The 19,503-nt window shown below is 45.4% G+C and overlaps 1 protein-coding gene across 4 annotated transcripts in view; it reads left to right on the top strand.

Annotated features, from left to right (window-relative positions):
- SHANK2 (SH3 and multiple ankyrin repeat domains 2) overlaps nt 1–18,529 on the top strand; it is a 607,737-nt gene extending 589,208 nt beyond the window's left edge. For all 4 annotated transcript variants that reach the window (XM_088458264.1, XM_088458263.1, XM_088458265.1 and 1 more), the window contains one exon: nt 14,934–18,529. In XM_088458264.1, the coding sequence (XP_088314390.1) occupies nt 14,934–15,489 (556 nt within the window). In that variant the 3' untranslated portion in view covers nt 15,490–18,529. The remainder of the gene's footprint in view (nt 1–14,933) is intronic.
- Nucleotides 18,530–19,503: the final 974 nt, after the last annotated feature.

The following is a 19,503-nucleotide window of genomic DNA, read 5'->3' as shown; positions in this document are numbered from 1 at the left end:
GGAGGCCACGCCCCCTTCCAGTCAGTGAGGAGAGACTGAGCCAGATGCGCCTGAAGCAGCACGCTGCTAAAGGAGGAGCCACCCGCAGGGATCAGGAGGTGAGCCACAGGTGAGGGGGGACCCTAAGCCTAGTTACAGAGTGATGCAGAGTAAGCACCAGTTGGTGTAGCAGCATTTTGTATGTGTTTGTATAGCATGTGACCAGAATAGTGGGCAGGCACATATGCACCCATGCAGATGTGGGCAATTGTGCAACTTGCGCTTGATTCACATGGATTGTGGGTAGGGGGTATTCTAAAGTAGGACTAAAATACGGTAAGGGTGTGTGCACACAATTGTGAACAGATGCAGACTAGGAAAAAATACACATATTTGGGAAGGCAGTATTATCTGGTGGTCAGGGGCTAGCAGGGCCATAACTAGGAGTGTGCGAGGGTTCTGGGGGTGGCACTGACAGGGCCGTAGCTAGGGTAGTGCGGCCGGTGCCATCGCACAGGGCACCACAGGTCAGGGGGAGCTGTTTGGGCCTATCGAATTTCTGTTTATTATCATTCTTGCTTGTAGCTTCCTCTTATTTCATCCCCAGCATCTCCTGACCTCTCCTATACTTTCCCTGGCCCTTCCCCATGAAGCCATGGCCCTTTTTTGGGTGCATTATGTCCCTTTGAAAAATGAGGGTGGCGCCCGCCAATGCTCTTTCTGGCACAGGGCACCAAAAAAGTCTAGTTACGACTCTGGGCACCATCGATGCCCCACGGCAGCTGCATGTGTGCCTGGAACGGCACCCTGCAGCCAGCACAACTGCTGCAGAGCGCCCAAGGCACACTCTGGATAGGCAACCTGCTGCTCCGGGCAGTGCTCTACTTCCCTAGGCCGGGCCAGCATAGTGCCCTGGGAGCCAGTGCATATAGCGCATGAGGATAAAGATGGTTGCTGGCAATAGCGAGCCGCTTCCGATTGTCTGTTTGGGAAAGCCCTGTAGACACGGATTTGTTAGCACTTTGTCGCTTAGCCTCAGATTTTCCTACTGAGCATTTTTATAGTAGTTTAATTGAGCTCTTATAGCAAATGCACATAGAATAAATGGTTTCCAACATGGATGTTAGTGTGCGTGACGTGTGCTTTGTGGGCCACTCTGCATATGGCAGAAAATTTAACATTTTTGGTACTCTACTTTTTCAATGATAAATAAAGCTTCAGCCCCAATATCAGTATATGTAAAGTAGACTGCAGTGGAAAGCTGATGGGAGACTGGCAGTAGACTGTAGTGGAAAGCTGATGGGAGACTGGCAGTAGACTGTAGTGGAAAGCTGATGGGAGACTGGCAGTAGACTGTAGTGGAAAGCAGATGGGAGACTGGCAGTAGACTGGACTCAGAAAGTCAGAGCTACACTGAACCTAAAGTTTCAGATTACACACTGCTTGTTCCGGGTCTGAGGCTGGTAACATGGACGTCCTCTCGTGATGTACCAGCAGAAGGGGCAGAATACAGACACAGCATAGCTGCCACCTGCCCCTGGTCTACAGGAAGAGTCCCAGGTCCTAGAGCTTTGCCCCTGGAATGTCCACAGTCTGAATAATGATCACTACACAGTACAATTGCTGCTGTTTTGTGTAATAAATACAGCAATCACCACCCATTGTTTTTGATATTATTTGGGCTTTAGAATTTACCAAGTATTGAAAATGTTAGTAAATTTCATTTTAACCAAACTCAGTGACCATACCATGTTGGCAGCTGCAGTCATAGACTGCCTACTCCGCCCTAAGAATACACGATAGCCTAAAATGTCCGCAACAAAATGTCCAGATAAGTTTCACATGTTCTCAACCTATGGAATCTCTGAAACCACTCGTCTCTTCATATTTACAAATGAGGCATTAACGTTACTTACTCCTTGTAGACCACATGCTCTTATGCTGCCCCCATTCTTTTCTTCAAGATTATATTCTTATTCACTATAGCAGAGGTTCTCCAACTCTGTCCTCAGGACCCACACATAGGTCACGGTTTCCAGGTCACCCAGCAGGAGCACAGGTGGACTCATTATTCACTGACACATTTTAAAAGATCCACTGGGGCATATCCAATTAGCCGCAGGGTTTACCCCACGGCTAATTGTCGCACTTGTCGGGATTCAATTAGCGGGGAATTCACGCACGGGAGTCCCCGCTGTCGGACTTTACGTGCGAGGTAAAATCCGCGTAAAGCCGACCTATTCGGCCGCACGCGAGAGGAAATAACACACTGATTCTGCAAATCTTGCGGAATCAGTGTGTTCACGTGCGCGAGTCCCATCCTAATGACGCGGGGAAAAAGCTATTTAAGTGAATAGCTAATCCCCGCGTCGTGGGACTTTTGCACTGCAATTAGTCGTGGGTGAACTCTTGCGGCTAATTGGATATGCCCCACAGATGGAGCTAATTATTTCACTTATGATTCTGTGAGGAGATATGGAAAACATGCCCTGTATGGGGTCCTGAGGACAGAGTTTGAGAACCTGTGCACTATAGCATACCTCCCAACATGACCCACTCCAGGAGGAAGAAAATGCTCCGTCCCTGGGCTTCCTTCCTAATTTATGATTGCCAGCACCTGTGTTGAACTAGTTCATTGATAAGAAAGGTGATCCTGCAACATTTCTCTCTTCCCTAACTTGTTCCCAGGGCCAAGTAATAATATTCTGATGTCCTAAGCACAGTGCCATAGCTTCACGCATATACACTCCTGCAGGGGCATCGTAAGAGAGGAGGGGGCCCGTGTGCACTCCCCGTGCGGGGCCCCCTCCTCTCTCCCCGGTGGCTGGCAGCCGACTGATGCGGCTGGCCAGCCACCGGAGCATTAGTAGACTCCAGGCACTAGAGTGTGCCCGGAGTCTACTGGGCATGCGCAGAACACCGGAAGATGGCCGCGGCAGCCATTTTTCCGGTGTTCTGAGCAGCGCTGACACTCGACGTGGGACCACAGATACGTAAGTTTCAAAAAATATGGGTGCAGTGTGTGCGGTGCAGGGCCCCCCTGCCCCACACACTGCACCCATTATAGATACACCACTGCACTCCTGAGCCAGCACAGCCGGTGAATTTCTATGCATCAGGGTGCCTCTTCCTGTACCCCGCAAGGTGGAAACCAGCGCCTATGGGGCAGCCATGGTCACACACCTCATTATGGCCCACCCCAAGGATGCAAGTACATATAAGGGGTTGGGTACGGTATGCCGGTGGTCAGAATCCCGACGCTTGCATCCCGACAGGGTTAGGATGCCAACACCTGTCAGCGTGTATCCTAACCCTCCCTCCCCACTGCCCAAACCTAATACTTCTCTCTCCCCCCCCCCTACCCCAGCAGCCTAAACCTAACCCTCCCCCTAACCCCACTACTTACTGTCGGAATTCCCGTGCCGACATTCTAAGTGCCGGCATTCCGACTGGCTAAAGATAAAAATGAGACAGTTAATACTGTTTAAGTTCTCCACGCCAGCCTTAGACAAATCGCTCCTGTTACAAAGAAAATTTGCAAAAATTTGTTTTAACCGCTTGAAGCAAGAGAAAAAGGAAAATATCAGCTGCTCAGTGGACGGTAATTATCCTGGCGCTTGCTATGCCATTGTGTTATATTAAAGAAAAATTATAAAAACCAACAATGCTGCTAGTCCAAATGCCAGTCGTTACTCTGGCAAATCACATGCAAAATACACGACAGATGTGTCCACATACATCCAGCCTCCTTGCGCATTAAACAGCCCTTCTGATCTCGCCACGCCGTGGTGCGATTTGGTAGCGCCGAGCGTCTTTCGTGCAACTTCTTCCCTTTAAAATGCGTCTTATTTGCAAAGCGATGGGAATAGGAAGCACAAGTAGCGTCTGCTGGAATAAAATGCTGTGTCTGCATGCAGAACGCTACGTTACAGTGTCACAGCCGCGGACACTGCGACATAGGTGCACCCTCAGCCGCACACAGAACATAGGCATGTCAGGTCTCATTGTTATCAGCAGAAGCTGCTTGTGCTTCCTATTCCCATCACTTCGCAAATCCGACGCATTTTAATGGAAAAGTTAGATGAAAAATCGCTCGCCGCTACCGAGTCGCACAGCGCTCACGTGTTATACCCTGTACTCTGTCAGGGTGATATCATCCATCTTGCTTATCGTTAGTTGGCTGCTGGCCGTCTGAAGGAAATAGGATATCTTCATTTGCTGGAAAATAGGAAACCACATTTGGTAGAGAAATACTATTTCTTGCCACCATTATTTCCATATAAATGTTTAAAAGAAACACCGTAAGGCACATACTGGTCCCACTAGATGGGAAGATGAGATTGCTATGTTCCTGAGTGTGAGCCACTTGAAGGAGACATCTTGCAAAACTACAATCCGCATATTGAATGCGGATTGTAGTGTGATATTACTGAGTGAATTCGCATTGCGAATTCAGGCAATATCACAGGGATTTACTATAAATCCCTTGCAGGGACAGAGCTTGCGATAAAGCTCTGTCCCTGCGGATCCCATCCGCACTCTAGTCGCGGTATTTTCGGAAAAAATACCGCGACTAAGAGCCCGCGCATGCGTCGACCCACCGTCGCTGCTACCCCCCACCGACGCTAAGCCCTGCCCCCCACAACCCCCCCTCCCCTCCCCGCGACCCCCCCTCCCTTCATTACACTTACCTGTATCCTCCTGGCCTCCGGTGATCTTCTCCGGGCTTCCCGATCAGGTGATCTCCCATACTGCACTGGGGCCCGATCACCTGATGACCGGGCCCCAGTGCACAGTGGGAGACCAGCTGACCGGAGAGGAGCCATCACCGGAGGCCCGATCACCGGTCCCTGAATTCAGGTAAGTAAAAAAAAAAAGTTTCTTTTTTTTTTTTTTACAGCAATCAGCTTGCGGCCTATTTAGACCACATAGCTGATTACTGGTACTGGCTCCCACCTCTGCTTTCCCCGTTAGAGCAGAGTGGGAACCCGGTAACCGGGGGAGACCCTGGATAACGCCACCTCCAGGTGGCGTTATTATCACAGGGCTTCCCCCGGTATTTTTTTACAATTTATTTTTAGTAACTCTGGTCGGATCACATTTCCCATTACAATTATGGGAACTGCGATCTGCTTTACTAAAAAATAAGTGATAATTAGGGGTTGGAGTAGAATTTTACTAATTCTACTCCAATTGCCCTATAGTAACTACAGGTGAAACTAAAATAATGTGAAAAGGGTGTGAAAACACCCTTTTTCACTTTATTTTAGTAAAAATAATGTTAATAAATAGAGCCCTGGAGAGCAAATGTTAGAGCACCGAGAACCACGTCACGATCTCAGGATGCTTCTGATTTTGAGAAGGGCATGCCATGATCCTTTAACATTGGATTCTGTGGCCAGCTGAGGGAATCCCTTGTGACATGACACTACAGCCCCACGGAATGAGCAGACCCAATTGAAGGTCTCCCATACACTCTGTGGTGTGACTGTCTGTTCTGCCCAAAACTGCAGAGGTGTCCTACATTGGCAAAGAGCTCCTGCTCCCCCCCCCCCCTCCCCCTCCCTTGGTGGTTAGTATTGGCCAGCACCGTAGCACTATCTGATTGAATATGAATAGGGTTACCCCACAAGAGAAACTGTGCTTAGTGCAATGTGTTCAGTGCCACTCTATTTATGGATAGCTTTACCTAGTCTGGATACCAAAATCCCTGCAGTCTGAGGAATAGAATCACTACTCCCCATCCACGCAGCAGGCATTTGTGGCCATTAATGCCACAATCCCAGATGGAAAGGACCCATGATGACATCTTCAGCCACCACAGACAGGGTGACCAGATCACCTGGCTAAACTAAGTTTGAAAGGTTCAAGGAGTGTAAGCGTGCGACTGCATCACTTCAGAGCTGAATATCTTTCTCCCATTAGTCTCATGCAATATAGGACTGACAGCACATACTTCCAGAGATTATGCTGTCAGCTGCAGTAGGTCAGCAGAAGAGATGGAGGCCGTAGATCAGGAGGTCCTCCAGGTATGGTATGACTGTGAGTTCTCATCTTCAAAGAGCTGTCAAAACTAGCACCTTTGGTGCTGTAGAGACACCGTTGGCTCAAATCTGAACGGGAGGCTGCGTGCATGTGCAATTTTGGATGGGCTAAAGTCTTTTGCCAGTAGGGCCTGGGAGGATCCCTGAAGTACCAACCTCCAGGTCCCTCCCCCAGATGATCCCAAATAGCAAGTGACATTTTCCCCACCACAGCATTCCCTGGCTGGAGAGGAATGACAGCATGCAGTCTGAGGGCCTGATTCAGACCCGGTCGCAAGCGCTGAGCGCTCGCAACCGGATCGATGGTGGCCCAGAGCGCATGCGCGCGACGGAGCTGGCTCCGTCGTGCGCATGCGCGAGACCCGGATAGCGACGGGCAATCCGTCGCTTTGGGTCTCGCAACAAAGGGGGCGTGCTGTCGATGTTGAGTGACAGCACGCCCCCTTTGGATTGGCTGCCCAGACGGAGGCGTTCCCATGAGAACGCCTACCGTCTGGGGGCGGCCCTACTGACATCACAAGTGATGTCAGTGGGAGAGCTTTCGGCTCTGTTTGAGACCACAAGGGTCTCGTCGCAAGCCCGATGGTCTTGACCATCGCGACCATCATCCTGGCCACTCGCATTAGCTGTGGGTGGAAACCCACAGCAATGCGAGCAGCCAGGAGTCCGCTCCATAAAAAAAAAAAAAAAGACGCCCTGATTCAGAGCGAGCGCTCTGTCAGAGCGTCCGGCTCTGAATCAGGGCCTCTGTGTTCTCCTGGCCCAGCTTGTACATTCCTTTGTGGACACTACTTTGGATCTTGTGGGAGAATATAGATCTTCCCTCCGAGAGAGAATCCTATTCAGTTCTTGCTAAGAATCCCAGAGCCCTATATAACTACCACCTAGTGCCTAATGTGCATCTGGCATGGACAAGACAACAGACTGAGAACAGGAGACTGTACAGACAATCCAAGAGTGAGATTCCACTAACAATAAATATTAACAATTAAGAGTGCAGTGACAGTACTCAACATCAATTAGCAGAGTGTTCCCTGACACAGTAGCTAAATAATTCAGTACTCAAAATCCAAAAAAAGTGCAGTGTACAGTGACAGGACAGTAGCTAGATAAGCCAGTACACACAGTATAAATGAAATGCGGAGAGTACAGTGACAGTAGCTAGATAAGCCAGTACACACAGTATAAATGAAATGCGGAGAGTACAGTGACAGGAGCTAGATAAGTCAGTACACACAGTATAAATGAAATGCGGAGAGTACAGTGACAGGACAGTAGCTAGATAAGCCAGTACACACAGTATAAATGAAATGCGGAGAGTACAGTGACAGGACAGCAGCTATATAAGCCAGTACACACAGTATAAATGAAATGCGGAGAGTACAGTGACAGGACAGCAGCTATATAAGCCAGTACACACAATATAAATGAAATGCGGAGAGTACAGTGACAGTAGCTAGATAAGCCAGTACACACAGTATAAATGAAATGCGGAGAGTACAGTGACAGGACAGTAGCTAGATAAGCCAGTACACACAGTATAAATGAAATGCGGAGAGTACAGTGACAGGACAGTAGCTAGATAAGCCAGTACACACAATATAAATGAAATGCGGAGAGTACAGTGACAGGATAGGAGCTAGATAAGCCAGTACACACAATATAAATGAAATGCGGAGAGTACAGTGACAGGAGCTAGATAAGCCAGTACACACAGTATAAATGAAATGCGGAGAGTACAGTGACAGGACAGTAGCTAGATAAGCCAGAACACACAGTATAAATGAAATGCGGAGAGTACAGTGACAGGAGCTAGATAAGCCAGTACACACAGTATAAATGAAATGCGGAGAGTACAGTGACAGGACAGTATCTAGATAAGCCAGTACACACAGTATAAATGAAATGCAGAGAGTACAGTGACAGGACAGTATCTAGATAAGATAGTACACACAGTATAAATGAAATGCAGAGAGTACAGTGACAGGAGCTAGATAAGCCAGAACACGCAGTATAAATGAAATGCGGAGAGTACAGTGACAGGAGCTAGATAAGCCAGTACACACAGTATAAATGAAATGCGGAGAATACAGTGACAGGACAGTAGCTAGATAAGCCAGTACACACAATATAAATGAAATGCGGAGAGTACAGTGACAGGACAGTAGCTAGATAAGCCAGTACACACAGTATAAATGAAATGCGGAGAGTACAGTGACAGGACAGTAGCTAGATAAGCCAGTACACACAGTATAAATGAAATGCGGAGAGTACAGTGACAGGACAGTAGCTAGATAAGTCAGTACACACAGTATAAATGAAATGCGGAGAGTACAGTGACAGGACAGTAGCTAGATAAGTCAGTACACACAGTATAAATGAAATGCGGAGAGTACAGTGACAGGACAGTAGCTAGATAAGTCAGTACACACAATATAAATGAAATGTGCAGAGTACAGTGACAGTAGCTAGATAAGCCAGTACACACAGTATAAATGAAATGCGGAGAGTACAGTGACAGTAGCTAGATAAGCCAGAACACACAGTATAAATGAAATGCGGAGAGTACAGTGACAGGACAGTAGCTAGATAAGTCAGTACACACAATATAAATGAAATGTGCAGAGTACAGTGACAGTAGCTAGATAAGCCAGTACACACAGTATAAATGAAATGCGGAGAGTACAGTGACAGTAGCTAGATAAGCCAGTACACACAGTATAAATGAAATGTGCAGAGTACAGTGACAGGAGCTAGATAAGCCAGTACACACAGTATAAATGAAATGCAGAGAGTACAGTGACAGGACAGTAGCTAGATAAGCCAGTACACACAGTATAAATGAAATGCAGAGAGTACAGTGACAGGACAGTAGCTAGATAAGTCAGTACACACAGTATAAATGAAATGCGGAGAGTACAGTGACAGGAGCTAGATAAGCCAGTACACACAGTATAAATGAAATGCGGAGAGTACAGTGACAGGAGCTAGATAAGCCAGTACACACAGTATAAATGAAATGCAGAGAGTACAGTGACAGGACAGTATCTAGATAAGTCAGTACACACAGTATAAATGAAATGCGGAGAGTACAGTGACAGGAGAGTAGCTAGATAAGATAGTACACACAGTATAAATGAAATGCGGAGAGTACAGTGACAGGACAGTAGCTAGATAAGCCAGTACACACAGTATAAATGAAATGCGGAGAGTACAGTGACAGTAGCTAGATAAGCCAGAACACACAGTATAAATGAAATGCGGAGAGTACAGTGACAGGACAGTAGCTAGATAAGCCAGAACACACAGTATAAATGAAATGCGGAGAGTACAATGACAGTAGCTAGATAAGCCAGTACACACAGTATAAGTGAAATGCAGAAAGTACAGTGACAGGACAGTAGCTAGATAAGCCAGTACACACAATATAAATGAAATGCGGAGAGTACAGTGACAGGACAGTAGCTAGATAAGCCAGTACACACAGTATAAATGAAATGCGGAGAGTACAGTGACAGGACAGTAGCTAGATAAGCCAGTACACACAGTATAAATGAAATGCGGAGAGTACAGTGACAGCAGCTAGATAAGCCAGTACACACAGTATAAATGAAATGCGGAGAGTACAGTGACAGGACAGTAGCTAGATAAGCCAGTACACACAATATAAATGAAATGCTGAGAGTACAGTGACAGGACAGTAGCTAGATAAGTCAGTACACACAGTATAAATGAAATGCGGAGAGTACAGTGACAGGACAGTAGCTAGATAAGTCAGTACACACAATATAAATGAAATGCTGAGAGTACAGTGACAGGACAGTAGCTAGATAAGTCAGTACACACAGTATAAATGAAATGCGGAGAGTACAGTGACAGTAGCTAGATAAGCCAGTACACACAGTATAAATGAAATGCGGAGAGTACAGTGACAGGACAGTAGCTAGATAAGCCAGTACACACAGTATAAATGAAATGCGGAGAGTACAGTGACAGTAGCTAGATAAGCCAGAACACACGGTATAAATGAAATGTGCAGAGAGTACAGTGACAGGACAGCAGCTAGATAAGCCAGTACACACAGTATAAATGAAATGCGGAGAGTACAGTGACAGTAGCTAGATAAGCCAGTACACACAGTATAAATGAAATGCGGAGAGTACAGTGACAGGAGCTAGATAAGCCAGTACACACAATATAAATGAAATGCAGAGAGTACAGTGACAGGACAGTAGCTAGATAAGCCAGTACACACAGTATAAATGAAATGCGGAGAGTACAGTGACAGTAGCTAGATAAGCCAGTACACACAGTATAAATGAAATGCGGAGAGTACAGTGACAGTAGCTAGATAAGCCAGAACACACGGTATAAATGAAATGTGCAGAGAGTACAGTGACAGGACAGCAGCTAGATAAGCCAGTACACACAGTATAAATGAAATGCGGAGAGTACAGTGACAGGACAGTAGCTAGATAAGCCAGTACACACAGTATAAATGAAATGCAGAGAGTACAGTGACAGGACAGCAGCTAGATAAGCCAGTACACACAGTATAAATGAAATGCGGAGAGTACAGTGACAGGAGCTAGATAAGCCAGTACACACAATATAAATGAAATGCGGAGAGTACAGTGACAGGACAGGAGCTAGATAAGCCAGTACACACAATATAAATGAAATGCAGAGAGTACAGTGACAGGACAGGAGCTAGATAAGCCAGTACACACAGTATAAATGAAATGCAGAGAGTACAGTGACAGGACAGTATCTAGATAAGCCAGTACACACAGTATAAATGAAATGCGGAGAGTACAGTGACAGGCCAGGAGCTAGATAAGCCAGAACACACAGTATAAATGAAATGTGGAGAGTACAGTGAGAGGACAGTAGCTAGATAAGCCAGTACACACAGTATAAATGAAATGCGGAGGGTACAGTGACAGGACAGTAGCTAGATAAGCCAGTACACACAGTATAAATGAAATGCAGAGAGTACAGTGACAGGACAGGAGCTAGATAAGCCAGTACACACAATATAAATGAAATGTGGAGAGTACAGTGACAGGACAGCAGCTAGATAAGCCAGTACACACAGTATAAATGAGATGTGTAGAGTACAGTGACAGGACAGTAGCTAGATAAGCCAGTACGTAATATAAATGAAATGCGGAGAGTACAGTAACAGGACAGTAGCTAGATAAGCCAGTACACACAGTATAAATGAAATGCGGAGAGTACAGTGACAGGACAGTAGCTAGATAAGCCAGTACACACAGTATAAATGAAATGCGGAGAGTACAGTGACAGTAGCTAGATAAGCCAGTACACACAGTATAAATGAAATGCGGAGAGTACAGTGACAGTAGCTAGATAAGCCAGTACACACAGTATAAATGAAATGCAGAGAGTACAGTGAGAGGACAGGAGCTAGATAAGCCAGTACACACAATATAAATGAAATGTGGAGAGTACAGTGACAGTACAGCAGCTAGATAAGCCAGTACACACAGTATAAATGAGATGTGTAGAGTACAGTGACAGGACAGTAGCTAGATAAGCCAGTACGTAATATAAATGAAATGCGGAGAGTACAGTAACAGGACAGTAGCTAGATAAGCCAGTACACACAGTATAAATGAAATGCAGAGAGTATATTGAGACAACACAAGAACACAGTAGCTAAAAAAGTAATTAGTCAACCTCAATAAAATGCAGAGAATACAGCACTACAAGGGGGGGGGGCACTACTACTACTGGGGGCACTACAAGGGGGGGGACTACTACTGGGGGCACTACAAGGGGGGAACCACTACTGGAGGCACTGCAAGGGGGGGGACTACTACTACTGGGGGCAATACAAGGGGGGGACTACTACTACTGGGGGCAATACAAGGGGGGACTACTACTACTGGCGGCACTGCAAGGTGGAGACCACTACTGGGGATTATTACTGGGGGCACTTCAAGGGGGGCACTACAACTGGGGGGACTACTACTGAGGGTAATACTACTACAAGGGGGGACTAATACTGGGGGGCACTACAAGGGGGGGGACTACTACTAGGGGCACTACAAGGGGAGGGGACAAGTACTAGGGGTACTCTATAGGGGGGAGGGGACTACTACTAGGTGCACTACATAGGGGGGAGAGGACTACCATTGGGGGCACTGCATCGAGGGACCACTGCTGGGGGCTCTATAAAAAGGGCAATACAGGGGGTACTGCATAGGGGGGAGACTACTACAACTGGGGCCACTATTTAAGGGGCACTGCATAAGGGTTACCACTATTGGGGGCACTGCATAGGGGGTGGAGTGCTACTGGGGGCACTATATAAGTGGCACTGCATAGGGGTTTCCACTACTGGGGGCACTATATAAGGGGCTTACTACTGGGGGCAGAAGGGGCACTGCACAGGGAGGACCACTACTGAGGGCACTGTACAAGGGGTACTGCATAGGGGGGGATCACTACTGGAGGCCTGCATAAGGGGGTCCTCTCCTGGGGCACAGGGGGGCACTGCATATGGGTACGACGGGGCTGCCTCTAATCTTTATTTTTACTTTACATTAATCCCATATGGACCCGCCTCCTCCCTGGAACACTTGAACGTGCGTGCTACGGCGCCCCCCCTTCGGGCACCCTGGCTACACGCTACTCCTCTTCCAGGGCCGCCTGCATGCATTTGCCACCCAGGCTAAAAGTTGCCAGCCAGCCCCTGAGCGGTGGTGTTGCTAAAGGAGGAAAGGCACCGACCCACCCCCCTCCCTGCAGTGGCCCAGTCCAGGCCCAGTGATAGCTTTGTCATCAGCCACCTGGCCAGGAGAGACTGGGGCTTCTCTATTACTGCAGCTCCCAGAATGGAATCGGTATGTAATGCCGCCGGATGTGTTCCCGGCAGGCGTAATACCAAAGCTGGAAGCCTGAACAGTGGAGGTCCCGACTGGGTATCGTAAGTACCCTAACCCACCCCCCCCCCTCAGTGGTGCCTAACCCTAATCCCCATTTCCCGCACCCTAAACCTCCCAGGGGGTGCCTAACCTCTCCCCAGTGGAGCCTAACCCTAACCCATCCTTCCCCTAGCCTAACCCTAAGTACCCCCCGGGGGTGCCTAAAACTAAACCCCCCCCGTGCAGCTAACAGCCCCAGTTCCCGCTTACTTTCGCTCGGGATGCCGGTTGTCAGGATTTTGGCATCTGGCTAAAGATAGACTGGCTAGAGACACCTATCTTTAGTACCAGGTTGGACTCCCAGCGTCAGGATTCCTACGAACAACATACCGGGCGGCGGTAAGTTAACCGCATCCCTCCAGAATATAGGGCCTGATCAGCTTGGATCGTTGTTGCTAATATGGACGCAATTGGCGGATTGATGTGTACTGCGCATGCATCGCAGTGCGTGTGCGCTATCCAGTCCCTGCAGTCGCATTGACTACATAGATGTGCCAGTGCGTTTGAACGCCGTTGCAGGGGGCGTGCATAAATTTTCCACTGCGATGCCCTACGCAGCCTGAGCACTCACTGTGTACCGGAATTCCTGAGTAAGGTCAGAGCTTGTGCAAGTGTGCGTGAGGCTGCGATTGTACCGATGGTTTTGCAGTCTTGCTAAGGATTATGGATGTGTGTAAGGTAAGGTGGGCGTCCTTATGTAGTGCTGCGACAGCATAGCGATCGCAGTGGATTAGCATACTATCGCAGTGAGACTGCGTGCATAATCGCTATTGCAATCGCCATTGCGATTCTTACTGAATCAGGCCCATAGTCTGGTACTGCGCTCATCCAGAGCAGACACTGGGCCCTTATCCTCCAGTTGACCAGGCAACCCCTCAGAGAGCAGTTACTAAGGAGGTGGTAATAACAGTAGTATCACGATTGCACCGGGGTCATCATTCCATGGAGCAACGTTCTAGGGGTGGAGCTAGAGTACAAACAAGTTTGTAATTGTAAATGTATTGCCTACTCCAGCAACAGCGCCCTCTACACCCCAAAGACTTAAGGCTGAAAGGGAAAAATCATCGGTGTAACACCAGCCTCAGAGGAGACGTTCTGTAGTGGCTACAATAAGTGACAAGTTGTGCCATCAGCCTCATTGCTAACAAGATAATGGAAAAGCAGGCCTGAAGAGCACAATGGGAGATAACGATCAGTCATTTTTTATTATTATATTGAGTTATCAGTACATATTAGCGGGCTGCAGTATACACAAGGTAAAGCAACATAATACTTGTCAAAAGTACAGGGTATACATTACAGTCAGTAAATACTCGCCAATCTGTATATATAGTGATTTTTATAATACAGTATTAACAAAACAATATGGAAAAGAGTGCAGTGTGTATGAGTGAGCAAAATATTCTTCTTGTTAAGGTAAGGGCGGCGTTACTTTCAGCGTGACCAATACTGATGAGAACTAGTCACACCATAGAGAATTCGGAGAGACGTGTCCCATAGCAACCAATCCGCTTGTAGCTAGCATTTATCTAATACATGCTATAATATGATAGGTAGAAGCTGATTGGTTGCTATGGAAAACTTCACCAATCTTTACACTGCTTGATCTATCTACCCCTTTGCTCTGCAAACATCATAGCTGTCTCTGCCAGTTAGGCGATATCCAGATGTCTTTAAAAAACTGAATACAGTGCAGTCACATAGACTGTACATCAGCGTGTCCTGCGTTGTGCAGTCCAGATGTTTTTAGCATTCTCGGTTTTAAAAACTAACTGACCCCTTCACACAGCTGTTAAACAGGCACTTACAATATAAGTAGCCCATTTCTCTGTAACAGAGGTCTCCGACACTTAACCAAAACAGGTTTCTGCGTTTTCATACATAGATAATGTACATCACAAAAGGTCTATGAAAATGCTATGTTCCCCAATAATCGTGTCCTGTTCTTCCTCTGCAGGGGTATAGAAGCATTGAGTACCGTCTCAGGTAATAGGAATACCGCAGTCACTTTCACGGTCCGTCCTGGAGCAAACCAGCCAATCATTCTACAGAACAGGACACCCGAGTTTGACAGCAGAATGGTTGGGATGAGACGAGCTCCGAGCCCCGTAGTCTCTCCGGCCGAAATCATCCGAGACATCAAGCCTGGGCCTCTGTCGGCTCCACCCGCCTCCATTTCCGATGTCTTTGTTCTACCAACCCAGCCCCCTATCGGGGATATTTTTGGGATGAGCATGGGGAGAAGCAGGTCCCCCTCGCCATCGATCTTACAACAGCCAATCTCCAATAAGCCTTTTTCAGCAAAGCCTGTCCACCTGTGGACTAAACAGGACGTCGCCGACTGGCTGGAAAGTCTACACCTGGGAGAACACAAGGATATGTTTATGGACAACGAAATAGATGGAACCCACTTACCAAGCCTTCAGAAAGAAGATTTGATAGATCTTGGCGTCACAAGAGTAGGACATCGAATGAATATAGAACGAGCATTAAAGCAGCTCTTGGACAGATAGAAGTACCTTGTGTTGCCTCCTTTTCCCCAACAGCTAACGTTTCGGAACGGGGCAATTAAAATACTTAAAAAAAGGAAAAAATACTAAATTTAAAAATACCTTTCTTTACTGCAAGTTTAAATAGCTGTACAGATAATTTATAAGCACAATATTTTAAAGAGATAAGTGGCTGGTCTACTGGGCAGCCTTTGTGCCACTTTAGTTGTAGAAAGAAAAAAATGGAAAAAAAAAAAAGAAAAAAAAAAAAAACTTTTGTGATTTAATAATACTATTTCTGTGGAATAATTATTTGGAGAGAAAAAAAAATTCAAATTCAATCTTTTTTAAAAAAAATATATATATAAAAATAAATAATATCAGCCTCATTTGAATGCACCTGAACCAGCTGAGCTGTGTTGTATTTTCTATCTTTCTAGAACTACTCCGTAGAAGAACAAATGTTTCTTCAGAAGTGGGTATTGGATAATGCAGCGGTTACTAAATATATAGGAAAGTATTTAATTGAAACCCCCAAATGGAAATAAGTCATTTAGCCCTGTTCAACCTCAGAGGGGTCTGCAGTGTTTGGCTGGGTGACCCAGACCACTCTGAAACTGTATAGGGTTTAGAACGTACGTATTATTCTTTTGCAGGTACGAATTTGTATCTTAAGTAAAAAAGAAAAAAAAAATTATCATTGTAATAAAGAAAAAAAATATCAAGCAAAAAGGTGTTTTATTTGAGAGTATTTCTGATTGTTATTCCATTGTTAGCTGGGCAAGGCTGTATTTACAGACGTCCACCTGCATACTAATTTCTCCACAATCCATTATTCTGTAGTGAAACTCTCAGCCATGTTACGAAGTGTATAAATGGTTTTTTTCAACCATCATCGTCTTCCACTTGGTGATAATTTCAGAATTAAATATATAAACCTGAAAGGCCATGGTACTTTTTTGTACTGAATGCATATAGTATTACCTCTCTATAATGTGCCAGGAGAAGTTGTTGTGCGCTTGTGGTAAAGCCATCGCGGTGGAAAGAGATGACTGTGGAAGACGTGCTTGCCTTTGAGTTGGGTTAAAGTAGCCCGTCACTTATGCACAGTGGAGGCGGACACGTTGTGGTCTAAACCAATATACAGCCTATCACTGCAGTTGGAATTAGAGAGGTCACTGAGGATTGAAGCTCAATTCAATACAGTAATGATTCAGCCAATCAGTTCACTTTGTGCCTCATATCTAGTGTTCATTCTAGCACCCTGCACCTGTCACTACCCGTGCAGTTACACTTTCCTTCCTGGGGTGTCGCTCTAGTGCTTCTAGCAGACTCAGCTGATGAAACAAACTGCTGAGATACAGACCAAGTGTGCTAGAAGCACAAGAGCAGAGAGCGACACCCCAGGCAGGAAAGAGGAACTACACGGGTTGTGACAAGTGCAGGGTGCAAGAATTAACACATCTAATTGAGGTCACTAGTCCGTTAGTGCAATGTTTCTCAAACCTGGGCCTCATGGAACCCTAAAGGCCCCATGTATGAGCAACGGTTTGTTGCAGTTCCCCGATCCCCAAAAACCGGGGCATCGGTAAAATCCAATATGTTGGATTTCCCGGATTTGCTGATCCTGACCAAAGATCGGGGAGGGCAAATCAGGAGACTTTCCCAGTTGGATCGGCAAATATCGATGGCCACCTATCGACGTTGCTGGCTGGAGGTTATGGTCGGATCAGGGAAGCAGCCGCCTTATGTATGGGGTCCTTAACAGCGCATGTTTTCCAGATCACCTAGCTGGAGCACAGGTGTGTTAATTGACTAACACACAATAACTACAGGTGGTACTAATTATTCCTGAGGATACCTTGAAAACATGCACTGTTAGGATTCCATGAGGACAGAATTTGAGAAACGCTGCCTTAGTGAATTGATAGGCTGCATTTTGATTAACGCACAACACGACGACCTCTAAAGGTATATAGGTGACCCCAGCACTTTAAACATCAAGGGTCCTATCTCGAGACTGGATGTGTATTTTTCGCTTGAGTAAGTGTTTTTTTTTTTTTTCTTTTTTTCCAGGCACCTAAAACAAACATATATTTACTAGAAACAAGATGAGCATTTAAAGAGCTAAATATAGTATATTTTTACATGGTGTCTTATGAAAAAAAGACGTATTGGGCGCAAATAATCGTCCATATTTACGATGGAACTTTTTGGGTTTGCTGTAAACACTTAGCATATGAACCATTTGGCTGCCAGAACAATGCCGAATGTACAGCGGCCAGTGGCGATGAACTCAGTGCGTGGCAGACAGACGACCCACTGCTCACATCTTACTTCACGAAGAGCTCGTACAGACACAAAATGGTGTCACGTATCACGTGAACAGTCAGTTGGGGATTTTAGATTTAGAACTTTTGTTACATAGTGTAATTTAAGAGAGATTCTTTTTCTGGACATATCTAGTTTATGTAATTTCAAACACCAAAATTTTACAAAAAAAATTAAATAAAAAACAAAAACAACTTGTAAATTGTGTAAAACTTGCACAGCTGCCAGTGAGGGAGAAGCTCTGTGACTCTCCTTGGTTATTTTGTTATATTACTATACAAATGACTAGGTGTGACTGTTGATAAATAGATCACGGAGGGCTTTTCCCCCCCCTTTGATACCTTGTTTAATGAAGTGAAGTTGTAGGGAACCTACAGTACACAAAGCTTCTAATTCGGAAGTCAGAGCCGACACTTGCCCACATTAATTCCCTCCTTCCCCTTCCAGCAAAATGTTTCTTTAAAGTCTGTTTATCTCTCCAGTTTGTGTTCCAGCCCGTGTTTATGTTGTTAATGTTGCTGTATTTTTTTTGTGCTTTTAAATTCCAATGATAAAAGAACTAATTTCTTTTTCTTTCTTTATTTTATTTAATTTTTTTCCAAATCAAGCTACTGTAATTGCACTTTTCCAAATCCTCAATACTATTGTATGGCAACCAAATTACTGTAAGAAATAAATATAATATTGCACTAAGGTTGTGGCTCTGATTGCAGACAAAAAAAAAATGTTATCTTTGGACTCAATAAAAAAAAGATACAAAGTTGCCAATACGCTGAAGTGATGTCTTTAAATTGCACACAAGGATGGACGCTGTCTGACTACTTGCAATACATGTATTTGTAAATTTTTTAAATATATATATATATATATATATATATATATATATGCGTGTCTATTAGGTTTTTATAGTAGCAGTGATATATGATGTACCAAAACAATCAATAAAATAAAGATGTGTATATAGGGGCACATCCACTAGAAGATCTACTCCCTGTCCAATCTCTAAACGATTTTCCCTTTATTTTTTTCCCTTGAAATTGTATCTTTCAGTCTGAACGATTTGCAAACGATCTTTAATAGATCAAGTGAAATTGACCTGTATGTTCGGACGACCAACGAGACGATCAAACGACCAGCGGGAGCGCGCATCGTTGATCGTTAATGACCAAACACTGCACGATTTATAAACGATTGAACGATAACGACGTCATTATCGTTCAATCGCATGATGCCCCCCTTTAGTCTCATAGCCTCCCCCCACAACATCGGGGTGTCAGCTCAACCTGATAAATTAAAGTCGTGGTTAACTTCTAAAATGATGTATAGACAGTGTTATCAAGTCAGAGCGCCCTAAAGTGCTAGATAGTGTAAATAAATTATGTGCAAAAAAAGAGCAGTGAACAAGCAAGAGAGCTAAGACTAGATGTAAAGGAATTCTTACTAAGGGCTATAAACAGACAATATATCTAGACCATGAATATATGAAGTAAAAAATACCTATATAATAATGACAATGGACATAAAACATGAATAAAAGGACATCATGGTGGAGAAGATTATTTGCAGGAGATGCTAAAAACTTGTGCATTGAGCAAAACTGAAATACAAGCTACATCCCACTTGCAAACATCATCCCCTTGAAGAAGTCCGCTGGTGACGAAATGCGTTGGAAGCCTGTACCCTACCTGATTTTACCTTCTTCTATAC

This window comes from Taudactylus pleione, unplaced genomic scaffold, assembly GCF_031769625.1.
Source record: "Taudactylus pleione unplaced genomic scaffold, aTauple2 ptg000820l, whole genome shotgun sequence".
NCBI classification, from domain to species: domain Eukaryota; kingdom Metazoa; phylum Chordata; class Amphibia; order Anura; family Myobatrachidae; genus Taudactylus; species Taudactylus pleione.
The sequence above is the reverse complement of the archived record's forward strand: the minus strand, read 5'-3'. Positions and strand labels throughout refer to the sequence as shown.